Source organism: Caloenas nicobarica, chromosome Z, assembly GCF_036013445.1.
Source record: "Caloenas nicobarica isolate bCalNic1 chromosome Z, bCalNic1.hap1, whole genome shotgun sequence".
NCBI classification, from domain to species: Eukaryota; Metazoa; Chordata; class Aves; order Columbiformes; family Columbidae; genus Caloenas; species Caloenas nicobarica.
Genome location: NC_088284.1, coordinates 65025252 through 65052017, shown reverse-complemented (window position 1 = coordinate 65052017; position 26766 = coordinate 65025252). Strand labels below are relative to the sequence as shown.

General features: G+C 42.4%; 1 protein-coding gene across 1 annotated transcript; it reads right to left on the bottom strand.

The window, feature by feature from the left end:
- Positions 1–3472: 3472 nt before the first annotated feature.
- Positions 3473–25228, bottom strand: SNAPC3 (small nuclear RNA activating complex polypeptide 3). Its single transcript, XM_065656089.1, has 9 exons — positions 24930–25228; positions 18109–18186; positions 17319–17403; positions 15337–15441; positions 14699–14848; positions 8073–8155; positions 7074–7238; positions 6087–6194; positions 3473–4259 (listed from the first exon to the last, which is right to left on the bottom strand). Exons 1-9 carry the CDS (start codon positions 25139–25141, stop codon positions 4112–4114), a joined length of 1134 nt encoding a protein of 377 aa, XP_065512161.1. The 5' UTR covers positions 25142–25228; the 3' UTR covers positions 3473–4111.
- Positions 25229–26766: the final 1538 nt, after the last annotated feature.

Genomic DNA, 26766 nt, shown 5'->3' with positions numbered 1-26766 from the left:
TGAAGATTCATACTGCCAAATCACTAAGCGTTAAAGAAAGATCAATGCAAAAAGCCAGCCACAGATTCAGGTTAATGTTTTTTACATTCAACTACAGTTTTAAATACTCTAGCCTTTTTGCTCCCCCTGGTAAGTACAGACACAAGCCTTCATGTGTCAGGAGGCAGGGCCCTGAAATTTTCATTTAAATATAACTCAAATCATCTCCAAGTTCCATACCCTTATAACCAGTCTATTACGACAAGGGACTTAGAAGAAAAAAATCCTGATTGTCTTGCTTTAAGGAAAAAAGAAAGAGGAAAAAAAAAAGAAAAAACCCACCAAGCACAGACATAAATACTGAACATACAGACAAGGGATTGTTAAAAAAAATATTTTCTCATTTTTCCTCACAAAGTAATAAACCTATTTGGAAGTTCTGATCACTGAAACACTAACAGCATTTAACAAGTAGCCAAAACATAAATATCCAGCTGGTGTCACAGAAATTTAACTACCAACAGGCAGCTGGGTGCAATGCTGGATTTCACTCAGAGCACTCATTCAGAAAGAAGCATTAAATCAAGATCAGACCCAGTCATCTTGTGACAGGTCCTAGGAAGTTAAAGTATCTTTAAAAACTACGATTTAGTGTAATCTTTTTGTTTCATTTGTCATTTAAGTTGAATCATTCGGTATGAGATTGGACCAGAACACACAAATAGCAGCTTCTAATAGGACCTCTCTGCTCATATTTACCAAAGGCAACTACAAACTACACTGAACACTTGCAAGATCAGGTCCAGTTTGCACTTTGCTGTAGTTAAGCACAGGATCCACTCAACTCCCACACCCACATCGTGGCCAGCTCTTCTCAGCCTCAGTGCAAGTATGGCACCAACCCTAGCAAAATTTCTTAACCTGCAGGGAATGCAATTTTGAAATACATTTGACCATAGCTTTTTACTACGTTGGGTGAAAGATAGCATATCAAGGCAGAATTAGTTAATGAAATAATAAATTCACATTTTGGCAACTGCCCTCTCCCTACTGCTAATAAGGAAGAAAACAATCAAACAAACACCACCACCAAAAAAACCCAAAACCCAAACACCACCAAAAAAAACACAACAAAACCAAACCAAAACACACACACACAAAGCCTACTGATTGCCACCTTAGAATTCAGCATAAAAAGCCATCAAACAAGCAAATAATATCTTTAGAAAAGATGCTAGCTGTCTACATGATCGCATTTCCAATACTGAGAACTGGGAAACCCGTACATCCCCAGGACACAGCTGAAAGAGGAGGAGGTTGGGGAAAGATGAAGAGCAGCAACTTAGGAAGCAAACAGTGAAGCTGCACGCAAAGCTGTGTTGCAGGGGATCTTTAAGCAGCTGTAACTGCAGCACAAAGCTGTCCAGCCCTGGCAGTTTACCTGGTGACAGCTGTGGTGGGCAGGACACTCCCTCTTCAGCAGATGCCTGAAGGATAAGAGAACTACCACCACCTGCTGTTACAAGTGCTTGATTCACTACTATCTTTTCAAAATACACAGGGCAACACCTGGCTGACTTAAAAAGACAACAACAACAACAAAATCACCTTTTTTTGTCCTAAAAAAAGCACAGATTTATATTCACATGACCTAATACACCACCAGAAAGCAGTCAGATACATGAATGATACATGGAACCCTGCCAACACTTAAGACACTTTTGTTTCAAGACATTTAGGATAATCAAATCAGCACTTGAAGAACCTGCAGCCACAAGACCTGCATGGAATTCAATTTGTCAAATACATTTCCATGTGCAGGTTATTGGTCGGCTGCCTTTTACACCAACCAGAACAAAGCTTTTTTGAGAACTAGCTGCAGCTTCCAGAAGAAAAGCAGTCAGCACTACTGTCTTTCCTAATCGGGTGGGTGCACTTGATCTCCTCCCGCCAAACCAGCAGCAGTTTGGCCCAGGGTCCAGAGGAAAGAAAGGCCTGAGCTGTAGCCAGGCTAAAAACTGCTTCTAGGAGACCCACAAGGAAGCAGAATGGCAACCAAACACCAACAAGTTGTGGATGCAGGGAGTCTTGTGCAGACCTGTCCCACTGTATGCAATTTGACTATGAGTCAATCACTTTATGTCATCCTGGGTGAGCCAACTTTGAGCTCTGTCTGCTAAATAAGCTGGCTGTATCGCAACGGTTTTACTACTCACAGGTCAGTGGATGAGCCCAATTTAAGTTTAGTATTAATCATTTAGCTTAAGTAAATGCACGCTAAATATATAATGAATCATTTAGAAGTATAAGGTTGTATGATTTTTAATATACTCTCTGCTTCGTGTTACTTACTAAGCTGGATTTGCTAACATCTTAGGCTGTAAAGTTCTGCTCATATTTACCAAAGGCAACTACAAACTACACTGAACACCTGCAAGATAAGGTCCAGTTTGCACTTTGCTGAGAAGAACGGAACTGACTGAGGAAAAAATAATGATCCAAGGCTAATGCGAAGACATTATAGACAACTGCAGAACAGGGCCTGTTTTGCACTTCACTGAGAAGAAAAGGATTTACTCAGAGAAAACGGCACCTGCAAGGATATGGACCAAAAACAATGTCTACAGGTAAACAAAACAAAGGCACATATGAGATCAGTGGAAAAGATCCAATGAGAAGCAAGAAGACCCCAAAGTGTAATATTGCTATTGGACTGAATCATGGTATGAATGGTCTGTAAAAATATAAAAATCTATGTTTTTTTATGCTCAGGTTGGACCTCTGTGCAGGTACCCAGCTTGAGCCAGCTCTCCTGCTATTCTACTCCATTAATTTTTTTTTTTCTGAGAATTTTGTTTCCTGAAAGTCTGCTCTGCATACGATTATCAAGCCTCACCTTAAAGTTTGCCTTCAGAGCTCTAAAATACCGACTCCAGAGCGAACGGTTATCAGGGAGACAAGAATCCTGAAAGTTTGCACCACGACGGGTATCAGGCTGCTGGAGAGAAGACACCTGGAAGTTTGCTCTGTGAACAGGTATCAAGTTCCTGGAGAGAAGGTCAGCAGCATTCAGCTTGGCTTATTTCCCCCATGCAGTAAATAACAGAGTGAACCTGACACTGAACTCAAATTTTAAGTCACACTTCTCTTTGAGAAATCTAAACATTGTTCTGCAGTAAGCAGAACCCTAAATTACTCCCCCATTACACCTAAACAGCAAAGACCTCCACTAAAATCCTCTGAATTCCAGATGACTTTAAAAAGCAAGGCACCAGATAAGTATATTCTCTCTTGCCAAGCAGAGTTTCAATTTAACACCAGACCAGCAAGTACAAATCGGTCATGTTTTAATAAAAAACAACAATACTTACAATAACAGAATTACACCAAAATAAACAAGTGCACAATGAACACAGCTTTATGAACGCTTAAAACTGCGCACACTGTAAAACAGTTAATGAAGTTATTTGAAAGGTAGGCCACAACTCAGTCATCAGGGAAATGTAGTTTATTCATCATGGAATCAGTCTTCCGAGGCAGAACACAAGGACAGCAGTAGCTTACATACTTGAGCACCCCTCTGTTTGCAGAGAAGACCTCCGAGGTTAACAAGTACTCTGAGTTTCTCTCCCAGAACGTGTTCTCCTCCCCACAAATTCAGGGCTAGCCACCCTTGTTCAGAGACGACGACTGCCAGAGTTTTCAAGGTAAGATGCCCAAAGACCACATTAGATCCTTTGAGGTTAACAGAGCCTTGGATGCACAGAATTCAAAATCACGGCTGCTTTTGCAAGGTACTCTCTCTTTAAACATCCATATTTTTCAGACTCTATAGCCTCCTAAGTACTGTATTGTTGTAAAAGTGTATTAAAAATGTAACTGATTAAAATAAAGCAGATGTCTGAGCTTATTTTTCCATGTTAACTTATCTTTCAAAATCATACTTACTCAGAAAAGCACACCGGAAAGACTTCAAGTGCAAAGGGCTCCTTCCACCTCAGGAAGAAGGATTAAAAGCCTAACCTCAAACCCAGCCGTATGCTTAAAACTTAAGCTGTTTGGTGGTTTTAACAGCCAGAACAACCAGATTTGCCACTGTAGTTCATTGAAGTCATGCTGCCTCATGTCAGTTTCAGTTGAAAATCCCAGGATCCACATAAGGATATGCAAGAAAGTCCCCCAGTTTATTGCCTTCTGCATCATAATGGAGCATCCGAAAACAAACATCACAGAAGAAACAAGGATCCTCTGGTGCCAGACTGTCTTCGTTCGTTACCCACCTGCAGGTTACAAAACACAAGTGTTTTCCATATGTGTCCAACACATTTGTGACACGCATCTCAACACTCTACTCAGAGTTGGGGATGGTGGAAACAAACATCAGTAATAATGTTATACTGACCAGGTACTACCCATATGGCATATCTCCCACCCCAGGCATACAGCTCTTTTCCAAAATCCACACCCAGTGTCAATTCCAGCTACTATCGTATACTGCTACAGCAGCGTTTCCTAAGGAATTCCTCAAACCTGCATAGCTGGCAGGGTGCATAACCAAAACAAACAAACAAACAAAAAAACCCCAACCAAAAGACCCTATAACCCCAAATAAAGAAAGAAACAAAACAAAACCAGGAATCTTCTGTCCACCCTATGGCCATTTAAGTCATAAAAGATAAATCTGTTTGCCCTTAAGGTAAGAAACTGTAACACAGAGTAGACACGTGACTGACCCAAACTAGTCCGAGTAATAACCAAATCCATTTACAAGTCTAAAAGAAGGGCCTGGATAATGTAGGCAAGACAAGGAGAGGATTGCTGCACACTCCAGTAAGCACTGAAGTTAACATGAACATAGCTGCCAATACAAGGAGGGCCTGCCGCGACACCAAGCAATTAATTTGTGGTAGCACTCAGAGACCATGACAGCTCAAGGCCTCTAGTGATTAAAGATGCTATCTGCACAGATTAGAACATGCAGGACAGCCAGTCAAAGCAGCTCTGCTAACCATGGTTTAGCATCTCCCCACTTAAGCTTAGTGCTTAATCCTGGTTTTAATTTAATGCATTTACATCACCTCTGGTAATGCCCACCCCATCCCATCTTTTCCCCCATATTCACCCTTTGGCTCCACCTCCCCTTATGGCCAAATGCTTCTCAGATTATAGCTACTTGTGAAGGCAACCTGGGGGCTCTGCTATGAACACTGGGATGGGCTCCAGTCATGAGGGGAATTGGCTGTTTGCCTGATGCCAGGGAAGTCTAAGGCCAAACCAGCAAGATAACAAGGACACAGCTGCCGCGTCAAACTGAGGCTGAGGGTATAAGCTGCCCTGGGGGGAAAGAGGGCACCAGGTGTTTTTGTGAATAAATAATTCATACCTATAATATCAGGGAGCCTAGCCTAGTCTGTAGGACTCCTTTAGAGAAATTTCTACTGCCTCTATTGAAAGGCTTTCTCACGTCTAAGTAAACAGCACTACAGTGTATAAATAGTACGGAATTCACATACTGCTCTCTTAATGGCAGAAAATCTGTGCATCACAAAACATTCCTTTAAGTACAGCTGCATAGCACAGAGTTTTCAGGTAGAGGCTAGGATTTTACCTGTGAGGAAAACTACATGCCTTTTAAAAATCTCTAGATTTTACTTGAAGTTGGACAGGTCCATACTTCATTCTGCTTACATACTAGATTTAATTAAAGCTCTGCGTGACTTCTGGCAAATGAATTTGAATCATACATCTCATCATAGAGGAAAAATGCAGCATTATCTCCCAAAAGTAAGATTTTCAAAAGTAATTTATTGAGAGCTGAGCTCTATGTATACAAAAGAACCTGAGCCAAATAATTGACCTCTTTATCATTTCAGTTCTTTCAGTCATGTGAATCACCGTTTCCAAATGAACACTACATATCGGAGGCCTTTTCCTGGGTAGGGAGAGGACAACCGCCTGGAGAGTAAGATCTCAGAATACTTACATGAAGAATATTCACACATCTTATCAAAGAGTTTTGATTTCTTTTTTTTCTTCTTAAGTTAGTAGCAACACCTAGAAAGACTTGTTTAAGAAGACAACTTAAAAGGACAGAGAGTGTAGCATACCTGGCTGTATACATCTTGCACACAAAGCATTTTCTGGTACATAACCAGTGTTTCTTAATTAGCACGGGATAAAGGTTCTTGTCCAGGCAGTCATCATGATGGATGAGCCTTGAGGGAAATAAATAAGTACATGAAATACAATAAAGATGCAGCCCTATGGGAATTCATCTGAACATAAGCATGGACACTGAAGATAAAGCATTATTTAAATTCCTGTGTAAGCTGATTAGACTTCTGCTTAGCATTTTATAACACAGATGAAGACCTAGACATAGACTGCTAGTTGCACTGCCCATGGATTTTATCGTCAGGAGTAAATCCAGTTTCTTTAATAACTCAAGTGTCTTCTGACCATCTACTTCAGATGATCTTTTCAAAGCTTTTATCTCCTTTATAGACTAACAATCAAAAACATCAAAAGGTGAATGTTCAGACGCCTGTGATCCTGAGATCATCTACTTGCAACATCTCTGCCCTTCTTTGGGTTGTATTTCTCTTGGGAGGCAGCATTTACTAACAATGCTTAGGTAAATCAGGCTTCTGGGAACTGAAAATAATCTGTCACAAATAGCAGACAATCAGAGGAGCACTCTCTCTACCTGTTACGCACTGCACAGAGTATACACAATAGTTCTACTGTTGATGTGGTTCCCACCTCGTAGCCACTGTCACTTCCTCCTTCTCTCCGTTGCCTATCCACCTCAGCCCACTATTTCCACTGCTTTGTTCCCTTTTCAGTTCCCACTCCTTAGCACCAAGTCTAAACTAACAAGTCCAACTGACTCCAGCCAGAGCCACTAACAGCATTCTGCTCCCTGATGCTCCAGAATCAGTATGTAAATCTGCCGCACACTGGCTCTGCATAGAAAGGGCTTTCCATCGCGAGTGCCATTCCTCCCGTACCAGCTATGCCATGCTAGTTAGAAAGCAGTCTTAATGCAGACAAATTACTAAAAAAAAAAAAAACATGCAAGGGAGATTACTTACCTTATATCTGTGATTATAATGATGTGCTCACAGTCCCCTTGGTGGCAGAAAAGGTATGGAAAGCCAATTTTGAGGGACAAATCATTAAATGTGTAATCCTCCATTTTAACAGACTGAAGATTTCCATAGCCTCTATCATGAGATTCTGACCACTCAATAATCGTTCTGAAAACAGAAAGGTCATCAGAATACCAATGCTATAAACTGTGAATGCACAGAAAACGAAGGCCTTGGGGAACATGCAAAAATTTCAATGGGATACAGTTAAAAAGATGGAAATGAAAAGAGCTCACAATATTTTATAGTAATTTAAGGTAATTTCACAGCAATACGACAACCCCACAGAACTGTGCACAGTTCCTATGGAACACCAGCCTTTAAATTCCCACCAGGTAGCTTCTCCAGAGTTTCAGTCAGAGTGTACGCTCCTGATGACCAGGTCAGGTTGTCTGCAGCACAACACTTCTCAAGCATTCCAATAATTCAAGTCACCAGCAGGTCATTTTTGCTCCCCTGGTCGATGTCATCTCAGACTTCCCAGCAGTCACAGTCCCCTCACTGACGTTACCATTAAGGCATTCAGTATGTTTTCAAGACTGAGCAGAAAACCTGACTTCCACACAGCTGAGCTTGTTGTCTTTCTGACCCATCTTCTACCTCACAGGCAAGTCTTTTGGTGGTCATCACAACTATGGAGGCACTTAAACAGCCAGTACAGACTAGCACCTGTCACCTTCCACAGACATCCCACCCCCACAGAGCAAAACAGGATTTGCGGGGAAAAAAAAAGGATTCATTCCCCTTTCTAAAGGGAAGTGAGTGGAAGGAGTGAGTAGAGCGAGAAAATGTAAACTTCTATGTAAAAATCAATTCAACATGAAAATATAGGATGAAAAGTCCATTCTAGCTTCACACACAAGACATTCCAGTCTTAAACAAAATGCAATAAATTTCCTGTACCTTAAGGTTTTCCTTAGTCAATGTCTACAAATACTGTACCTGCTCAGATCTCTGCACTCTGGGTACCTCCTATCATTATAAAAGACGCCTTCAAAATAAAAGAAAGCAGATTTGTAGAGATCCTGAGAAAGAAATAGAGAAAAGTTTGCATTAGTGTTATGAGAGCTTAAACACCTTAATCAATAACATGCCAAAACCCAAGCAGTTTACATATGTAAATTATATTTGGAGACCTCATTCTACAGGTTGCTAAGAAAAGCTTTGCACTGGTTTTAGATACTGATGTGACAACAAGACTTATATGACTGCCAGCTATGCAGTTGCTCTGCTTACATCATTCTCAAGCCTTTACAGGACATTTTAGTGCTCTTCTCTTATTACTATCCACATCATAGCAGTTATGGATTTATACAAAAACACAGAACAAGAACAGAAGCATCACTGCACAAATCGCACAAATTAAGCAACTGCACAGCACTGACTCAATAATCTTTAAAAAAATTTACAAGATGTAGTTGGTTGACGCTGGCTGGCTGCCAGACCCACAACCAGTTGCCCTCTAATCCCCTGTCCTCAACAAGATGGGGGAAAGAAAATAACATGGACAAGCTCATTGGTTGAAATAAAGGCAGTTTAATGAGAAAAGCAAGGGCCACATGCAAAAAAGCAAAGCAAAAGGAGGAGATTTATTCTCTGTTTGCCATCAGCAGGCAACGTCCAACCACTTCCTGGGAAGCAGGCCTCGGCACGCATAGTGGTTGCTTTGGAAGACAAATGGCTTAACCATGAATGGTCCCCTTCTCCTTTCCTCCAGCTCTTATCGCTGAGCACAACATCGCATGGTGTGGGACACGGTCAGCTGGGGTCAGCTGCCCATGCTATGTCCCCTCCCCATCTCTTGCCCACCTCCAGCCCACTGGCCTTGAGGGGACCTGCAGAGACAACGTTGAGGCTCTGCAAGCACTGTTCAGCAACAGCCAAAACACTGGGTGTTATCAAGCCTGCGTAGCCAAAACCTCAAAGTGTGCACTACATGGGCTGCTGTAAGGAAGGTTAACTCCATTCCGGACAGACCCAGTACACCTGGTCAGGACACACCACTAAACACTTTTTGCTGAAATCACACAGAATTATTGCAGTCCTGTCCCCTACACACACATACACAACAGCCAAATGGGAGCAGTCCCTGGACACATCTATGTAAAAAAGACATACATACTATTTTGGAAGGTCCAATCACCCCACTTCTGGGGGTTCAGAAGAAACTCTAGCATCCTTCAGAGTTCCCTGTTAATATGAAGTTTGTCACACACAGATAGGCCATCTGTTCCAGTTTTCTCCATCCAAAATAATCAACAACTTACAGCACTCATATGGCACTCACCAGTGCGAGAGTCATCAGATTCCAAATTATCTCAAGAAACTGAGCTAACCCATGAGCTCCCCTCAAACATGTAACAAATTCTGAAGCAGGACTACAGAACTATCTAGGTAAAATCACATCCATCCATAAAAAGCATCTCCCTCTGAAGGAACGAAAAAAACAGGAAAATATCTTGCACAATTAAGTATCATTTTGTTTATCTATCCAGACTGCTTGCACAACAACATTCACAGAGCTACTTTCTCCTAAAAACTAAAAATTAGAGACATATTTTTCTTAGTTAGCACAGTTGTTGTTTGGATTTAGTTTGAGAACAATAAGGTAGCACCTCGGAACAGAATTAATGTTTTTCTCCAAGTAACTTTCCCGTGTTTTTGAGTTGGAATGAAGAGAATGTAAGAACATACTGTTATCTTAGCTGTTTTCTGTGGGACCAAGGTCTTTCTGGGCTTTCTGTCTGCAGGTGTGAGGCAGCTACGAAGGAGGGCATGGATGAGATAGACCTTGACTGGCACCCAGGCTGACCAATAAGAACATTCCATACTGTTAGCGTCATGCTCCATATTTAATGTGAGTGGGGTTTTCCAGCTCAGGAGACCCGTTTTGGTTCTTGTCCATTTTGGTTGAGCTCTGTTCCAGAGCTCCTTTAGTTCAACCTTTTGCCATCCTGCTGTTTGGCAGTTGGTCTCTGGGTCCCTCTGATTTTTTGGCCTTTTCTCTCTCTTCCTGGCACTGGCTGCTCAGCAGGGACAAAGTTTGTGAGGAGCTGCATTGAGTATCACTGATTTTATATACATTAGTAGTACTATATTATTTTTGTTATTTCATTAAACTATTTTTATCTCAATCCACAAGTTTCTCCCTCCCCTTTCAATTCTCTCCCCTGGTTGGGGGTGGGGGAACGGGGAGTAAGCAAGCAGCTATCGTGGTTTTGATTGCTAGCTGGGGTTAAACCACAACAAAACGTCATTTAACATCTAAGAAAGGGGTAATTGTTTCGCTAAGGCATACATCTGCTTCCCATCATTTCCATCTTCTGGTTTTGCTGTCAAAACAGCCTTTAGATAAACAAGTAGCTTCAGCAGAGAGATGACCAGGGAAGGTTGTGCTTTTTTATCCATTTAACTTTTTTACCTCAAATTGTGCTCACTGCTTATTTAATCACAGAATCCTGATAACTTTTTACAAGTCTGTCAGGATGCAGCCTATGACCTGCAAGAACTTACAGTGGAAAAGAAAAGACAGAGAAACAGTGGAAGACAAGAAGTGAACATGAATTATTTTACAAGCCAAGTACACAGGCATAAGCAGACTAAATGAGAATCAAATAGAAAAACCACGGACAACTAGGCACTCTGGATCCCCAGACCAGTCTTATGTGTCTTATTAACAGAGAATGAATATTTATTTATGCCGAGAGGTCTCTTTGAGCTACTAACTCAAAGGTGTCAAAAAACAGGAAATCCAGCCACTGGGGTCAGAGACAGGATTCATGACTGGAGATGACCTGCACAAAGGCACAGCTGTAGGAATGTGTTTTGCCTTCAGACAATTTGTTTCAGTTCTGTTAATCGTCACCCTCCCTGGCTCTCCAACCACAAAGTGTAAATACTGCCATGCTCTGGCAACTCCCTACCAACTTCTGTGGATCACAGCAGTTCTGAGTTAGCCTGGTCCAAACTTCAGAAAACAGCTGTTTGTCATAGTGAACAGAATCTGGACAAGTGAGCCACTGTTATAAACTTCTTGGTAATTTGAGTCAGGTCTTTCCTGATTAATGCTGGCCAGAGGTATGACTCAGACACTCCTTCCTAACAGACTGTATACTATCCTTAAGTTTGCAAGGAGGGATGCCCTATCATGTTTCTCCAAGGAATCCCAACAGTAGCAGTTACAACATATAAGATCCAGAATCCTTGTTAAACATATCCATATCTGTGGAATAAAAGTACTTTAATATTGCCCAGTTCTTTTAAATATCCCCGATGTTGGTTTGACTGAGGTGTTTACAAAAAACCAACCAACCAAACAAAAAAAAGGCACAGAATAGAATAGAATATTTCAGTTGGAAGGGACCTCCAGCTGCCTGACAAGTTCGGAGCTGACCAAAAGTTAAAGCATGTTATTAAAAGCATTGTCCAAATACATCTTAAACACTGACAGGCTTGAAGCATCAAACACCTCTCTAGGAGGCCTGTTCCAGTGTTTGACCATCTCTTGGTAAAGAAATGGTTCCTAACATTCAGTCTAAAACTTCACCGGTGCAGCTTTGAACCATTCCCACGTGTCCTATCATTGCATCGCAGGGAGAAAAGCCCAGCACCTCCCTCTCCGTTTCCCCTTCTCAGGAAGCTTCCGAGGGCAAGGAGGTTGCCCCTCAGCCTCCTTTTCTCCAAAGTAGACAAGTCTAAAGTTGTAAGCCAGTCCTCACAGGACATTCCTTCTAGCCCTCTCACCAGCTTTGCTGCTCTCCTCTGGATGCATTTGAGGACCTTCCCATCCTCCTTGAATTGCAGGGCCCAGAACTGCACACAGTACTCAAGCTGGGGCTGTGCCAATGCTGAATACAGAGGGATAATCCCCTCTTTTGACTGGCTGGTTTTGCTGTGTTCGATGCACCCCAGAATGGAGTTTGCCCTCCTGGCTGCCCAGGCACACACTGCTGGCTCACACTGAGCTTAATGCCAACCAGCACCCCCAGATGCCTTCCTGCAGGGCTGCGCTCCAGCCGCTCCTCTCCCAGTCTGTACTTGCACTCAGCATTCCTCTGTCCCAGGTACAGAATTCAGCATTTGGACTAGTCAAATTTCTCTCCATTAATCATTGCCCAATGAAGAAAAGGCAAAGAATAACATCACAAACCCCAAAAGTAGGAATGAAAGAGAAGTTAGGCCTATTTACCCAAAAAAACCCAAAAATCCAAAAAGTCTCTCTGTATCAACTGACAAGCTACACTTGTTTACTTAACCAAAGAGAACAGCATCTTGATCCTTTCACTCAGCCTGTGTACTCGAACTTCAAGAGAAGTGAAAGCTGGCATCAACAGCTAACTTACTTACACAGTCTCTTTCCCGCAGACTCTCAGAGCACCATTCTGATTTAAATCAGTCTCTAAGATCTTTAAATTAGTTAGAAATTATTTCCTCTATTTGGAAAAAGCTAACATACTTCTGGCAGGTCATGGTGTCACTTCCTTCCCAGACTGAAAGGAAGAAAATTCTACCCCATTGATTGCTAATTACCTGTCTGCTAAAGCAACATGCAAATTTTATTGTGAAGACTTACCACACACTGAGCCTACACTTCAATGCAAGCTGTAATTTCACAATCATGCTTGAGGAAAACAAACAAATGGAATGAATGCACTCCACTCATTAACCGTTCCTGCTGAGATGCTAGGCATAGTGGCATGCACTTACCTTGGGGAAATTATTGATGTGAGGAAGTCTAAACCTCATCCTTATTGAGGCCATGACAGCCCCACATGACTCCTCTGCATGCCCAGGAGGAGAGTCTCAGAACTAACCAGCTAGTGCTTTACTTGACACTAGTAGAAAGACTCTTCCACTTACTTGAAAATAAATGAAAAGACTAGTACCTGGGATGTCTTTCTGTCTCCTTAAAGAATAAAGTGCTGTCTTTTACTATTATATTTATAAATACACAACATCCTCTGGTTTCTTGCAGATTGTGTATGATATTTTATTTATATTATATTGCTGATACATCATATTATTAATCTATAATACTGGCACAACAGCTGGGGCCCAAGGCTGATAATCAGTGGAACAAAGTCTAGCTCGAGGCCAGTAACTAGCAGAGTATCTCGGTTCAATACAGAATCCAGCCCTGTTCAACATCTCCATTAATAATCTGGATATTGAGGCAGAGTGTGCCCTCAGAAAGTTTACAGATTACACAAAACTGGGAGGAGTAGCTGATATACCAGATGATCGAGCTGCCATCTACGGGGATCCTGACAGGCTGGAGAAATGGGCTGACAGGAACCTCATCAAGTTCAACAAGCAGAAATGCAAGGTCCTGCAACTGGGGAGGAGAAACCCCAGACACCAATATATGCTGAGTGCCCCTCAGCTGGAAAGCAGCTTAGCAGAAAAGGACCTGCGGGTCCTGGTGGACATCAACTTGAACATGAGCCACCAAAGTGCCCTTGCAGCAAAAAGGGGTAATGGTATCCTGGGCTGCATTACACAAAGCATTGCCAGCAGGTTGAGGGAGGTGATCCTTATCCTGTACTCAGCACTTGTGAGGCCACACCTGAAGTCTTGTGTCCAGTTCTAGGCTCCTCAGCATGAACAGACAAGGACATAACTGGAGAGAGACTCCCACAAGGGCCGTGAAGATGAAGGCACTAGAGCATCTCTCCTAGGATAGGAAGCTGAGAGAACTGGGACTCTTCAGTCTGGAGAAGGATCAGAGAGGATCTTACTAACACATACAAACATCTCCAGCCAGGACAGATTCAGCCTCTCTTCATCTGTGCCTGGTGACAGGACCAGAGGCAATGGGCACAAACTGAAACACAGAGGTTCCTTCTGAACATCAGGAAACACTTTTCCCTGTGAGGGTGGCCAAGCACTGGCACAGGTTGCCCAGAGACATTGTGGAGTATCCATCCTCAGAGACATCTAAAAGCTGTCTAGACATGGTTCTGGGCAACCTGCTCTAGGTGAACGTGCTTAACCAGGGAAGTTGGACCAGGTGACCTCCAGAGGTCCCTTCCAACCTGAACCATTCTGTGATATGATATATACGTAATATGTTATCAAAATGATGTAATTTCAGTGTTTTCAAATAGAGTACATTTTCTTTCACCCCTTTTGCACATCCCCAGCAACCACATGGCAACTGTGCGGGAGCAAAATAATGTTAATTCCTACTTCTCATCAGCACCCAGTTGCAAACACCAAAGCGTGTAAGTCAAAAGAAGGATCATCTACATTTAGCTTTCTATTACCTGTGGTGTTCTGGAATATAGATCAAAGTAAAGTCAGTCAACAGGGATACATTTATGGAAGAACTCACTGCCAGTGATACTACTCCCTAGTGGTAGCATTCATGATGTTTTTCTTGACATCACACAAAACAGGTCAGCTTGGTAATTCCCCCAGGGAGTATTTTACTTGCAGTGCAATCCACAGGCAGAATCCATACAGCCTGATCTAGTGCTGAATGCAACAAAACAAAACTCTGCCTCCTTCTCCCCTTTATGTTTTCAAAGCTCCTACACATGTAGGGGGTTCCAAATAGGCGGCTTTACCTTGCTGATGTGCTCTGGTGCTTGATCTGGCTGACTGCTGAACTCACCACCTATCTGGAGGTCACTGACACAAGAAATCGAGTCTCTCAGCTCGGTGAGCTTCTGGCTGCCCAGTACAAGGACTGTCTGGTAGGGTTTGTGATCTTTATGCTATGAAGAAAAAAGTATACAAGCTTCATATAAAAATCACTTGTCAGCATCAGTACTGCTCTTTAGTTGATAGCTTGAGATATTAACAGCAGCATATGGTGCATCAACTGTCTGTACAAGATCTCGCATCTTGCCTCAGCCTCTCCTAAGGCTGCCATTTATTAGTTTTATTCAGAAACTCAATAGTCACATTCTCCACAGGAAAGTGCAGGAAACATAGAAAGTCTGAGAACACTAATCCCAAATCCAGGAAGAGTACTGTAGTTTTCATGTATTTAGTCTCGGATTTTGAGCCTTCTGTGAAACCAACTGCTGAGTAATTATTATAACAATTCCCTTCTGTAAACCACTGACAGAATGAAAGCCAGAAAAAGCCTTCAGAAGTTGCCACAGTTGAAGGGTTTACCACACTCCCTCAGTGGATTTACTGACTTTAACTGCTTGGGAATGCAAAATTTTACCTGAGTAGGAATCAGAATGCAACCAACCTTCTGAAATATGACAGGATAAAAGATGTTCAGAGTTAAAAGTAGTTCTCCCTCCTCAACTAGATCTGTTGGATTGTCTGGCCTCTTTCCAATTGCATGGGACTCCTGGAAAAATAAAGACACATATATTATATTGGCAATCACTTACGTATCAAAGTCCCTGGATAAAAGTCTGAGAAACACTGTTCTAATTGTAACTCATTTTTGACTGTGTAGCCTTCTGAATTGATAAAAGCCTACTTCCTCCAAGATGGAAAGGTGAGAAACTGCTGTAATTACTGATTTCAAGCATGTTCCTTCATTCCTCAACTCTGGAGTAGTTGAGATGCTTTCAGCGGTTATGAGACAGCTGGCTACACCTTGGCTATTGAGAGGGCCTGCATAAAGGAATTAGCACCTGCTGCCACTCCACCCTCATGGAATCCAGCTGCTACAAACTTCCATCACTTAATGCTCTGAAACACTCTTTGAATGCTTTAACATGTAAAAGGGGATTGCGTCTCTCAGCTTGAGAAAGACTGACCTAGAAACTAGCCACAGGATGAAGTATATAAAAATAAAAATTGGTGCAACACTGCCTCTTATTAGGGAAACTTGACATAGCTGGAGGTCTCAAGATCTTCAAAATCCAAACCCAAAATCCAGCACTGCCCTTGCCACACTACTATGTTTTCGAAAACAAGTGAAAGCATTTCCATGTTTACACTCTACTTTGTGTTTAAGACATAGCCCAGCAGTGAGAATGAGGTAGGGCACTTTCCTGTGGCAGTAGTTTTCCTCCTTCTTCAACAAATCAAGAGAGAGTATTGACAGCACAAACACTTCCCACCAGCATGAAGTGTTCTTCAGATTTAATAACAGGAGAATGTATGCTATGAAACTTCAGTTCAGAGATACTTGTGCTCTGTCCTTGCATCTCCCTTTTTCGTGTGACACATTCCAAACTCACATTTCTTATTTCGCTCATCCTGTTCTAGGACACTGTGGTCACAACCAGCTCTGACACACAAACTAGTTACCACAGCTTGTTTAAAGGATGCAGTAACTGACCATGTGCTCATTCTTCAGAAACAGGGATAAGACACCGCTTATTAAAACCCTTTATGAAGATTTTTATTGCAAATATTTTCTCAGATATATGCCCTGTGCTAAGAGCCCAACACAGTTATTGCATCTCAGCTGATGCATAATATTTAGATCAGGTCTCTGGACAGTTGAAACAAGATCACTCATGACATACCAGAAAACTTAAGGGGAAAAAATTGTTTAATAGTTACAAGTGAGACTCCTTCCTCACTACACCTCCCACTCTAATTTGTACAGTAGTTCACAGCTTGCTTGTTCAAGCCATGGACTCCAGCACTGTGAAGTTTAAGAACTTAAGTTTTCCTGTTTAGGACTTTGATGGTTGTGAGGAAATCTTTAAAAAAGACGTACTAAGAATAGTTAAAAGAATTCCAAGATAGCTTTTGAGCAGCTGATCACTACAGTCCTGGTTCCCGACAGCTCAGAATGACTGAGAAACTTGCGCTACAAAGCTCAGAATTAGGAACTTACTGCCTCCATGGTCCTACTGTCTTCCTCTTTCAGCCCAACAGAAACTAGGTCACAATGATTTCTACATTAAAGCTCAGATTCTAACACAAGACTCCAGAAGCAAAAACATTATGCATTTTGTCTAGCTCTACAATAAGTTCACATGATGCTCAGTACACTTGATCCCCTACACAATGCTTTAGTAGCAACAAAGTAAAAGCAGTCATACAGCGGTAATGAGATGGAGTTCCTCCTTACCATATTCAGTACGAAGAGACCACAAGAGCAGAGGTTCATGTCCTATCTTTATCAAATGTCTGTAATCATTACCTGCAAACTCATATCTGTAAACATTTACAGTGTACAGACATTCACAGCAATGAGAAAACAAAACAGGAGTTGCATTCTGCCTGTGCGGAATTGTCACAAGATGACGTGCAACTTACCATCTCGTAAGCAAGAGTTTCTTGTCTGCAAGCCCGATCCACAATAATTGTTTCTTCTCTCTTCTCTAATGCCTTCTTTCTAATTCTGAAGGGCAAGAACACAGGAAAAAATTTCATTCAGTAACTTCCATGCAGAATCTCTAAGTATATTTTTAAACAACATAAGCTACTACAGTACAGCTTTCAAAGAGCAGGATTCATGGTGTAGTATGACAGATCAACTTGTCTCTTGTCTCTGAACTCCCATAAAACCTGATAGCAAACAGGTCAGCTTGTAGATTTCAGCTTGTGTTTTTCTTTCCCCTTATGTGCAAATTACAGGTTGTTTGCATGGATTCAGATAGAGAGGTACCTGGCTACAACTTCAATATTTGTACTTCGACTGTTACAGAGTGACTGTGGGTACCAGAGGTAAGAGCTACAGATTTATTTCACAAGGCTTCAGAGAAACTTCCTGCACATGATTATGAGAAGTCCCCTGCACACTCCGAATTCAGGTGCTAATTCAGAAGTACTTAGGTCCAGAAATCTTAAGTCCTTCCAATAAGAAAAATGGAATATTCTGTGTATCTTAATAATAAATTCCTAATAACACTCAAGCAGAAGGCTCACACCAATTACCCTATCATAAGCTGATGTTTCTCCATTATGAATATTCTGGACACTGCTTCAGAAAGTACACCATTGCCTAGAAAGGGAACAAGAAGCCAGCCATGCCTTTGTGCTTGTTTTGCACTGCCCCCCCGCCGCCCCTGTGTCAGGGTACTGTGAGTGCACCATAACGACGTACTGAAGAGTTAGCAGACTGCTGTCTTCAGGAATAACATCTGGGTCCTCTTCTTTATCAGAAGACATTAACATGCCAATGCTAGAACAAATAAAATAATTATTATACATTTTTTCAGACTTACTTCATTACACAAATCAGTTAAGTGATTCTTAAAAGCACCAAAGACAGCAAAATGTGAACAAACAAGACATAGCTTGTACAGCCTAAATCAGGGCAAAAAGGCGGTATGGTTCTTAAGATAAAGAACCAAAAGACAAAGAGTCCTGGAGTTTACATCTGGCTTTCACAGAGATTTGGCAAATTTTCTCTTCATTTTGCATTCTGCTTAATGGACCACAGATGCCTAGAGAAGTTTAGCAAGCCTTGTTCAAAATATGTGTGCAATACTTTTTATAAATTAAAAATGCCAATTGACTTTTTCAAATCTCATCCACCTACTCTGATCTTCTGATGATATATGGCGAAATAGATTCAACCAAAAGGAATCATCAGCTCCAACCTGGAGGGTAAAGTTAAGACTCAATCTCAGGTACAAACATGGACAAGCCACCACATTTACGCAAGCTGTCATTGCTGTATTACGGCATTAAATTATGCCACATTTCTTCCAGTGGGAATAAGATAACACTTCTGTCTGAAGTGATAAGTCTACTCTTCCTTGTATCCTTCCTTCCATCCTCAAACCCTTTTCACCCTCACCCTTCCTGTGTTTGCAGAATCCAAAATATAGCTAACCATAGTTTTCTGCTGCAGTGCAAATCACTGCAGGATGTGAGAAGAAAAAGTGGAACTGCTTTTGGCTGCAGTAATGATTTAAACTAACCATACAAGCATTAGGTTTTCATAACATAAATGACAATGGAATTTCTCATAAATATGCCACAAAAAAATGAATCCTGTGGGGCACCATGTCTGCTTCCTTGCCACAGTTCTGTAAGATAAGGTTCCCCAACACCATTCCACAAACAGACTAAACGATCCATGCAGAGGCTTCAGACAAGACACTAAAATAGTACCAATTACCTTTTTAGAAACATACAGAATGATGGTGATTCAAAGACAGTAATATTTTTGTATTCATCACGAAATAATTTTATCCAACTCTACAAACAATCTGAGAAAATATTATTTAAAACAGCGAAGTATCACCTGTTTTGAATCAGACTTGATCTCTTTTGTCTCTCTACTGTTTGCAGACTATATAAAGGCAAGGCTTATATCACTGCCTAAGTACATGTGCAGTTTGAATCCCAGCAAATTCTTGTGCAAACCCATCCCTTTATGCGACAAACAAACTATTGGTGAAGTCCAGGAAAAATTTTTGGAGTGTACCATTTATTCTCAATACAATTTTTGATTTGATCATATTCTTTTTCACTATAATTTTATAACGTTCTCCATGTCAACAATGATAAGCTAGGTAATACTATTACTGCAGTAATGAATAAGCCATTAGCGTGGAGGTGCAGAGGTATACACAGTAATTGAGAAATAGAAATCTGGAATCAACTGGTAGCAGCTGACAACAAGCAAAAGTCAGAGACAAAATTTTGGTTTTGGGCAGATGGCCTAGTTCTGATGATCCAATAAAGTCACCCTGTGTTGAAGATAATTTGAATTTACTATTGTTTAGTTAGTTTCTTATCACCCAGCAGCACACAAAGAGTTTTAACCTTCCTTCCTTACAGATTCATCTCAAACAGAAAATGGTTCCTTTGAGAAAAGGGGATTCCTTCAGGAGCACCACTTTAAAAGAAATTATGCAGCAATTAGTTACAACCTCTTGGAAACAGAATCAACCTTAGCCTTAGATTTCCACTCGTTGAAGTGGATGCAGAGACAACTGCATGAATCTTTATCAAGTGCAGACTGAACCACTGCTGTGTGTAGTAATTTAACACAAAGGAGTAAAACAGCACTTTGGAAAACACGGAGCAAGCATTAGCCTTTTAGATGGGGTTGTTCTCCATTCAGGATGGATTAGTGTTATGAATAGTCTACCTAATGAACTAATGTATAGCCCCTGACAGTTAAAGCAACTTACAACTGACCCTTCTGTGGAACTGACATGCTACCAGCATGAACAGACTATTTATCTACATCTTCCTGCACATGGATCAGTGATTCCATTCATCAAAAAGCCCCGAATCACTTGAAGACCTGCCATTTTGAAGAAATTACTGTGTATTTTGGTCTTTAAACACCACATAGGTTATCTGCAGGATTTGAAAATGTATATTACCTACTACTGCGAAGTTTCACCTGAATCAAAGGTGACAGTTTCCCATTTCTCTTCTATGCATACATATGATGTCAGATCTGACCAACAATACTTGTGTTTTCCTTCCCTCTGACAGCCAGGCATCTCTGGTTGTGGTATTCACACCATACCCACTAATCACCTGCTGCAGGAAGAAAAACTTAACGTTCCCCAGAAAGGAGCTCCAGCAGACATGGTGTAAAATAGCTGGCATGTAAGCTGCTTCCTCTTTTTCATTGCAGGACAGAAAGGTAGCCAGTAGAAACAGAAACTGCCACTGAACCCGACAAGTTCCGTGGATCCTTGTGAGCCCAGATACTGCCACTTCTCATTCCTGGAAAGTCAGAAACCTCAATTTCTAAAGGATTGCTACACACAGAGCACCTTTTTCAGTATTTTGAATCAGTATAAAAATTCATTACCTGTGTCACTGTATCACATGCACTGAAGCCTTCAAAGGCTTTGCTATATGGCCTTTTTATACAGGCCATGCTGGAGCCCCTCCTGGGTAACTCCACTGCAGCCAGCAAAACCACATCACTAATATGTGGTCCATGGTCCTGAGAAAACCAGGCTTTACAAATGGAAGACACATGCTAATCCCTCCAGAAATTAAGGCTAAGTAGTCAATGTCATACACCTAACAGATGAAAGTGCAGGCAATACAAAGTCTGCACCAGGCACACCTAACTCCTGACAGCTATAAGCATGGGATCACACTGTGTCCCCACACAGAACACTCCCTGCATGCAAGACAAATACACTCAGTACACTCAGTTATGGTAGAGAGGAAAACACTGGCCATACTGTTTACTGCATGTTGAAGTGAACTGTAGGAGAGCAGCAAGGAACAACAAGTGTTGTATGAAATTCATGTCCCCAGGAAAGATATTTTAAGGTGGCTAGAAAAAAAAAGGCCAAAGGTAAATCTATGGAAATAGACTATCAGTGAAACCTTTACTAACCATGATTTTACTTCCCTCGAGACATTCTGGCAGCACAGTGAGCTTTCTCAGTTGTAGAAATTAGAAGATGCTTTAGTATTTTGCCTGATATTTTCATAGGAAGATGATACAGTGTTTATATTCCCCTTTGCATAGCATATATTTTAAGGGCAGTACTTTCATCACCTTTGAGACACTAATACTACAAGACGCTAAATACTAATACCTTAAGACGCTAATACTAGCTTAATGCAGCTTTATAACACGTCCCTAGAGATATTTACACTCACCCCTTCTAATAAAACAAGAAGGTTAGGGCTAAAGTGGAATAATGTACCTGTAAGCCTTACCTCCCTTGACCTACCTAAAATCCACATTGACTCAAGTCTTAGCACACAACAAATCACTCAGAAGGAAAAATAGAGTAACATAACTTATCATGTCTCAATTGCTGAGACACCAATAATGAATCCCAAGGTAAACCTCTTTGCTCACCAATAAGGCATTTGAACAAACCTGAAAACTTTACCCTCTTGACATCTTGGTTATTTAGGAGAACTACTGATGCCATCTCCTAGCTAAGGTGTAAACCTTACACCTGTTTAAAATGTGATGAAAACCCAAGTGATCTCTATAACGATTGTCTGCATACAACTTCAGCAGTACGCAAAGCATTCTTACTGCGCAAAATTCAAATGAGTGAAGATGGGATTTTTTTTTTCCTGTATTCTGTTTGCAGAAAAAAAAAGCACCAACCATCAACAACACTACACTGAGATGCACAAAGAGTTAAACAGCATTTAAACATTATACCATTTCTCCTCACCAGAAGACTGTAAATCGTCAAGAATACTTAAACATACACTATGTCACTATATTCTAAAAAAAAGATTTAACCATTAATATTTAAAAACTTCATCCTGAGTCTACGAAAGATTGTCTTAGCCTATTACTATTTTAAGAATAGATATAGGAGGACTATCGATATCTTCCTCTCTCTCTTCTACCTAGAGAAAACCTCCTTAACTTGCCAGAAGTTCCCTACAAATAGTTCACAGTCAGAAAAATGTAGTTTTATATCCAGGATGTGTTCACTTCAGCACCTAGAAAAATACATTTACACCAATAATAAATGTGGTGCCAAGACACCACAGAACACATATGGGTGCAGTCCAGTGTTTTCAGCTCTTCTCAAGGGAAGAATACAAACAGCTCAGAGCAGGCAAGTGAAAGTGTTCAGAGGTAGCGATTTGAGGTTGGCCAATGTCAAGGACAGACTCAAGAGGCTAGGACTATTTAATTTAAAAGCAAAAGCACATGGAGATTAGTGATTGGGATTTCCAGCCTGCACAGGGGAAAGGTCACACCAGGATGCACAGGTTTATCTTCATTCTCCTGCAAAGCCAACAAGCAGCTGCCAGATGATCTGTTCTCTCGCCTGCATAGACTGACTGCTCCTTTTTTCTTTCGCAAACCTCTTCCCTACACAGCACCACTTTCCATAGTACACTCAGGAGCAAACACACAGCACTGCTCTGTGACACCAGCAAACGCAGACACCAGAGGAAATGTGGCAGTCATAGATTGAAAAAAGCAGAAAGAAGCAGCAGCAGAATGAAGGAAGGGAAAAACAAACAAAGCATAGAAAATCAGCTTGGAATTCAAGTGAAAATAGCGACAGATAGGCTCCAGCAAAAGGGTCACTGCAGAGAATAAGCTGCAGCAAAGTAGCAATCAGAGACTACATCTGCACTGGGAAAGCTTAAAGAATAATTCCCACAGTTGCTGCTACACGAGAATACATGAACTGTTTTTAATATTAACATCAGCCTCTATATTCACTAAGCCTAGTAACAGTAAAAAATTAACCTCGTCACCAGAACTATGACAGCTGACATAGAGCATTGTTCGAGGTAAGCTAGTATTATAAAAAGCAAGAATGTCTGACAAATTTCTCCTTTGTTGCCAAGGCAAGATATAATTCATTAAGTGTTGATTTCCTATTGATCAAAAATGCCCCTATAAATCTGCATTTCTGAATGGCTTACTAAGCTCTCACCACTGCACACAGCACTCACACAAGTATATTTTGGCTCAGGCATTGAACTCTATGCTCCTGGGCTCCTATTCTGTTTGTTCCTTGCCTTTTACTAAAGCAACGAATGCTCCTACCTGTCTTTCTCCTTCCTCTGAGACACCATCATTTAAACAAACAATTATCAAATCAACTCCAGTTTCTCTCAAATAACATTGCTTATGTTTTTGCTGTCATGTTATCCCCGTAATTTGGGGTATAAATCTGAAAACATTTAGAAGGACATGCTCATGAACAACAACTGCTTTCTTTAGATGTATCTTGCACACAGAGCACTGAAGGAAAAGCCAAGAGCTCAACATATAGTGCAGTTCTAGCTACATTTATGGAATTCTGTCTTCTGCATCACTTTGGAGACTATGTTCATTCTATTCAGAACATGAAAAATCTCCATTTTGCATTTGAAATAGCTCATAAATACTTCTTCACCTTTGAGAAAACAATACCTGAAGGACAGAACCTGCACAAAGCTATACAGATATCAACAGAACTCTGCCACATCTTCCTTACTGCTGAGCTACAGAGAAATCAACTGTGATGCCTTCTGCAGGAATTACTGCCTGAAATCAGCCCTTTTTCTACAGGGGAGAGGTGATTACCACTACTCAACCTGAAAGCCTTCCAGCTTTAGCATGTTAGAGCCTGCTGCTTCGACCCCTATATGGTTCCCTTCCTCTTTCAACACTACTTTGCAATTCACTGGCTCACAAATATGAATGAAGTTATAAATGCAAAATAAGAGAATGTTTGCTCTTCCCCAGCCCTAGTGCGACCTAGGCTGCTTGGGCAAATAGCATTATCCCCCGCCCAAAGAAGCACTTGCTTTGACTTCACCACCAGCCCTGACATAAACAGCAAAGGACCCAGACAAGCTAAACAGCTGATGAATTTTCTCAGTTACCAGAACTTATCTAAATGACATTAACACAGATGCCTTGGCCTTTTTCTTCAAAAAGGGTATGCCTTTCATTTTGCAACTGGGGTCTCCTAAAACCACATACACATTCAGATTCTTTAGGTTTTACCTTGTGAGTAATATGTTGCTAAGTATTTACTTTACTTGTTAAGCGCTGAACTGCTTTTTCATGAGTTCAAGGCCATAACATAAAGTTTTCTCCACCAGTGGAAAAACGCCCTCTAGAAACACAACGTTTTCCTTCTCCGCTTCATATTTAACCGGGAGAGAAAAATCCCATGTGGGACAGGCCGGGAAGGGCTGTTCAGAAGAGTTTTTGCCCGGGTAACGCCTCGCCTGGCTTGAGGAACTGGTGCAGCGTCTGAGCGACAGCTCCTACTGCCCCCGGCCCGGGGCGGCGCGGGCACCGAGCGAGGCCCGACCCTTCGTGCCAAGGCTGCGCGGGGCGCAAATCCCCGCGGCTGGGAGCCCGTGGTTCCAGCCCTGCCTCGGCCCGAGCATCGGGAGGGCAGCCGCCCGCGGGCCCCGGCCCGCACGCCGCCGAGCAGCCCCGGCAGCACCGTGGGCTCCCGGCGGGGCTCCGCGGGCCGCTCTCCCCGCTCCCACCTGCACACGGCCCGCAGCTCCGCCGCCGTCTCCGCCGCGCAGCCCAGCTCCGCCGCCACGGCCGCCTCCGCGTCGGCCGCCGCCTCCACCGCCAGCGAGAGGTCGGGCGGCCCCAGGTGCTGCCGCCAGCAGCGGCCGAGGGCGCCCACGCGGAACACGCGGGTGTACACCTCCGCCGCCTCGTAGTCGGGCGCAGCCTCGGCCGCCGCCATGGCCGCCGGGCCCGTGCGCGGCCCGCTGGGGCCTGTAGTCCGCCGCGACGACCGCTAACGGCCGCCGCGCAAACGCGTCGCGGCCGCCTGAGGCTCCGCGACCGTGTGGGCGGGCCCGGGAAGCGGCGGGGCCCTAAACGCGGGTGTCTGGGGGTTGCCGAGGGTGTTGCCAGCCGCCCGTCGCTGTCTGGAGCTCCGTCGGTGCCTGCTGGGTGACCGGAGGGGAGGAGGGCCGCTACGGGACGCGGTGCGGCCCGGGAGGCTGCGGGAAGCGAAGGGAAGGGGCGGGCGCCGCTCCGGGTGCGGGGCCTCTGAGCCCGCGGGCGCCTTGCCGGGCAGCAGGGCAGTCACAGGCGGGGACGGTGGCTGCCGAGCTCCCCCTGCGAGGCGGAAAAGGGCCTGGCACCGTTCCTTTAAAAAAAAAAAAAAAAAAAGTACCGTGTTCTTGACTTTACAGCGGTACAGTGGCTTTCATCATGCTGTATAGAAAAATTTAGTTTTCTTCTCTCGAAGTGAAAACGTGATGCTTGTCAGCCTTTATCTGTTATAGCATTAGGGTGTTTAATAATACAATGAACAAGGTTCTTGAGATAGATAACAACTTACTCTACTAGCACCACTCAGGCCATCACTTTTAAAAACCACATTTGTTGGCCTCCACCTTTCTTCCTAGCACGTGGCATTAATGGTGCGCTCCAGTTGCTCCAGAAGCTTTTTTTTTTTTTTTTTTAGAGAATATACAAAGAATGCTGCAGTGGACAATTGCACAATATTCTTGTGTTAGAACACCCGGGCATGCCTCACTGGAACAGTGTGAGAAAACTGCTGTGAGCACAACCTGTTAAGGAAGAAGCAGAAGTAGTTCTGGATTGAGCCAATCTGATACAGCTGTTGCACATACCAGTTGAACCACAGCCTTCTCACTGGCTTCAAGCCAAAATATCTTATTACTTCTTTAAATATCAAAATAATACTCAAAAAGGAGCCATATTAGCAGGTGGTTTGTTTGAGCAGAGAGGAAGAAGTTCATGAAAGGAGTTTGGGTTTTACAAGCTGCATGGGAGGTGTAGGATGTGGAGAGTAGAAGGTGGTCACAAAATTTACCTGCTACTTTTGTGAAGCAAAGTAGTTAAGCAGGGGGTAAGAATGTAATAGCAGAGCTCTATGATATAAGAGCATATTTTGCTTCATTCGGGAATAACAGCATGGTTTAAAGCCCTTGTACCTCCCCCAGTTATATTTAAACTTGCACTGCATTTCAATGCTGAATTCTTTTATTAGCTCTCACTCACCTCTGCCTCTTAATTGAAGCTATTATTCCTCATTATGGCAGTTTTGCTAAGCTTCAGCCCAGTAGTGAGTTACTACTCTCAGTGTAGTTACTGGCTGTTTCTTTCTTCAGTTACACCCTCAGCTTTCTTCATCTGTCACCTTTGTGCATCCTGACACTCCCCAGCTCTGGAAGAAGCTCTTGATTAAGGGCCATTGCCCTCACTTCCTGTTGTATCCTCCCTGAAACCTACTGGTTGTTCCATGGGGAATTCTCATTCCAATTTCCAAACCCATGCCTGCCTTTTTATGTGTTTGTTATCTCCTGTGCTCTATGTTATGAACATGCTTGTCCC

Excerpts from the sequence above, each read along its gene's own strand:
- SNAPC3 (XM_065656089.1), bottom strand. The coding sequence starts at position 25,141 with ATGGCGGCGGCCGAGGCTGCGCCCGACTACGAGGCGGCGGAGGTGTAC. Across the intron at positions 18,187-24,929 it reads GAGCTGCGGGCCGTGTGCAG|CATTGGCATGTTAATGTCTT; the intron begins GTGGGAGCGGGG and ends TATTTGTTCTAG. Across the intron at positions 7,239-8,072 it reads GAGTGCAGAGATCTGAGCAG|AACGATTATTGAGTGGTCAG; the intron begins GTACAGTATTTG and ends TTCTGTTTTCAG.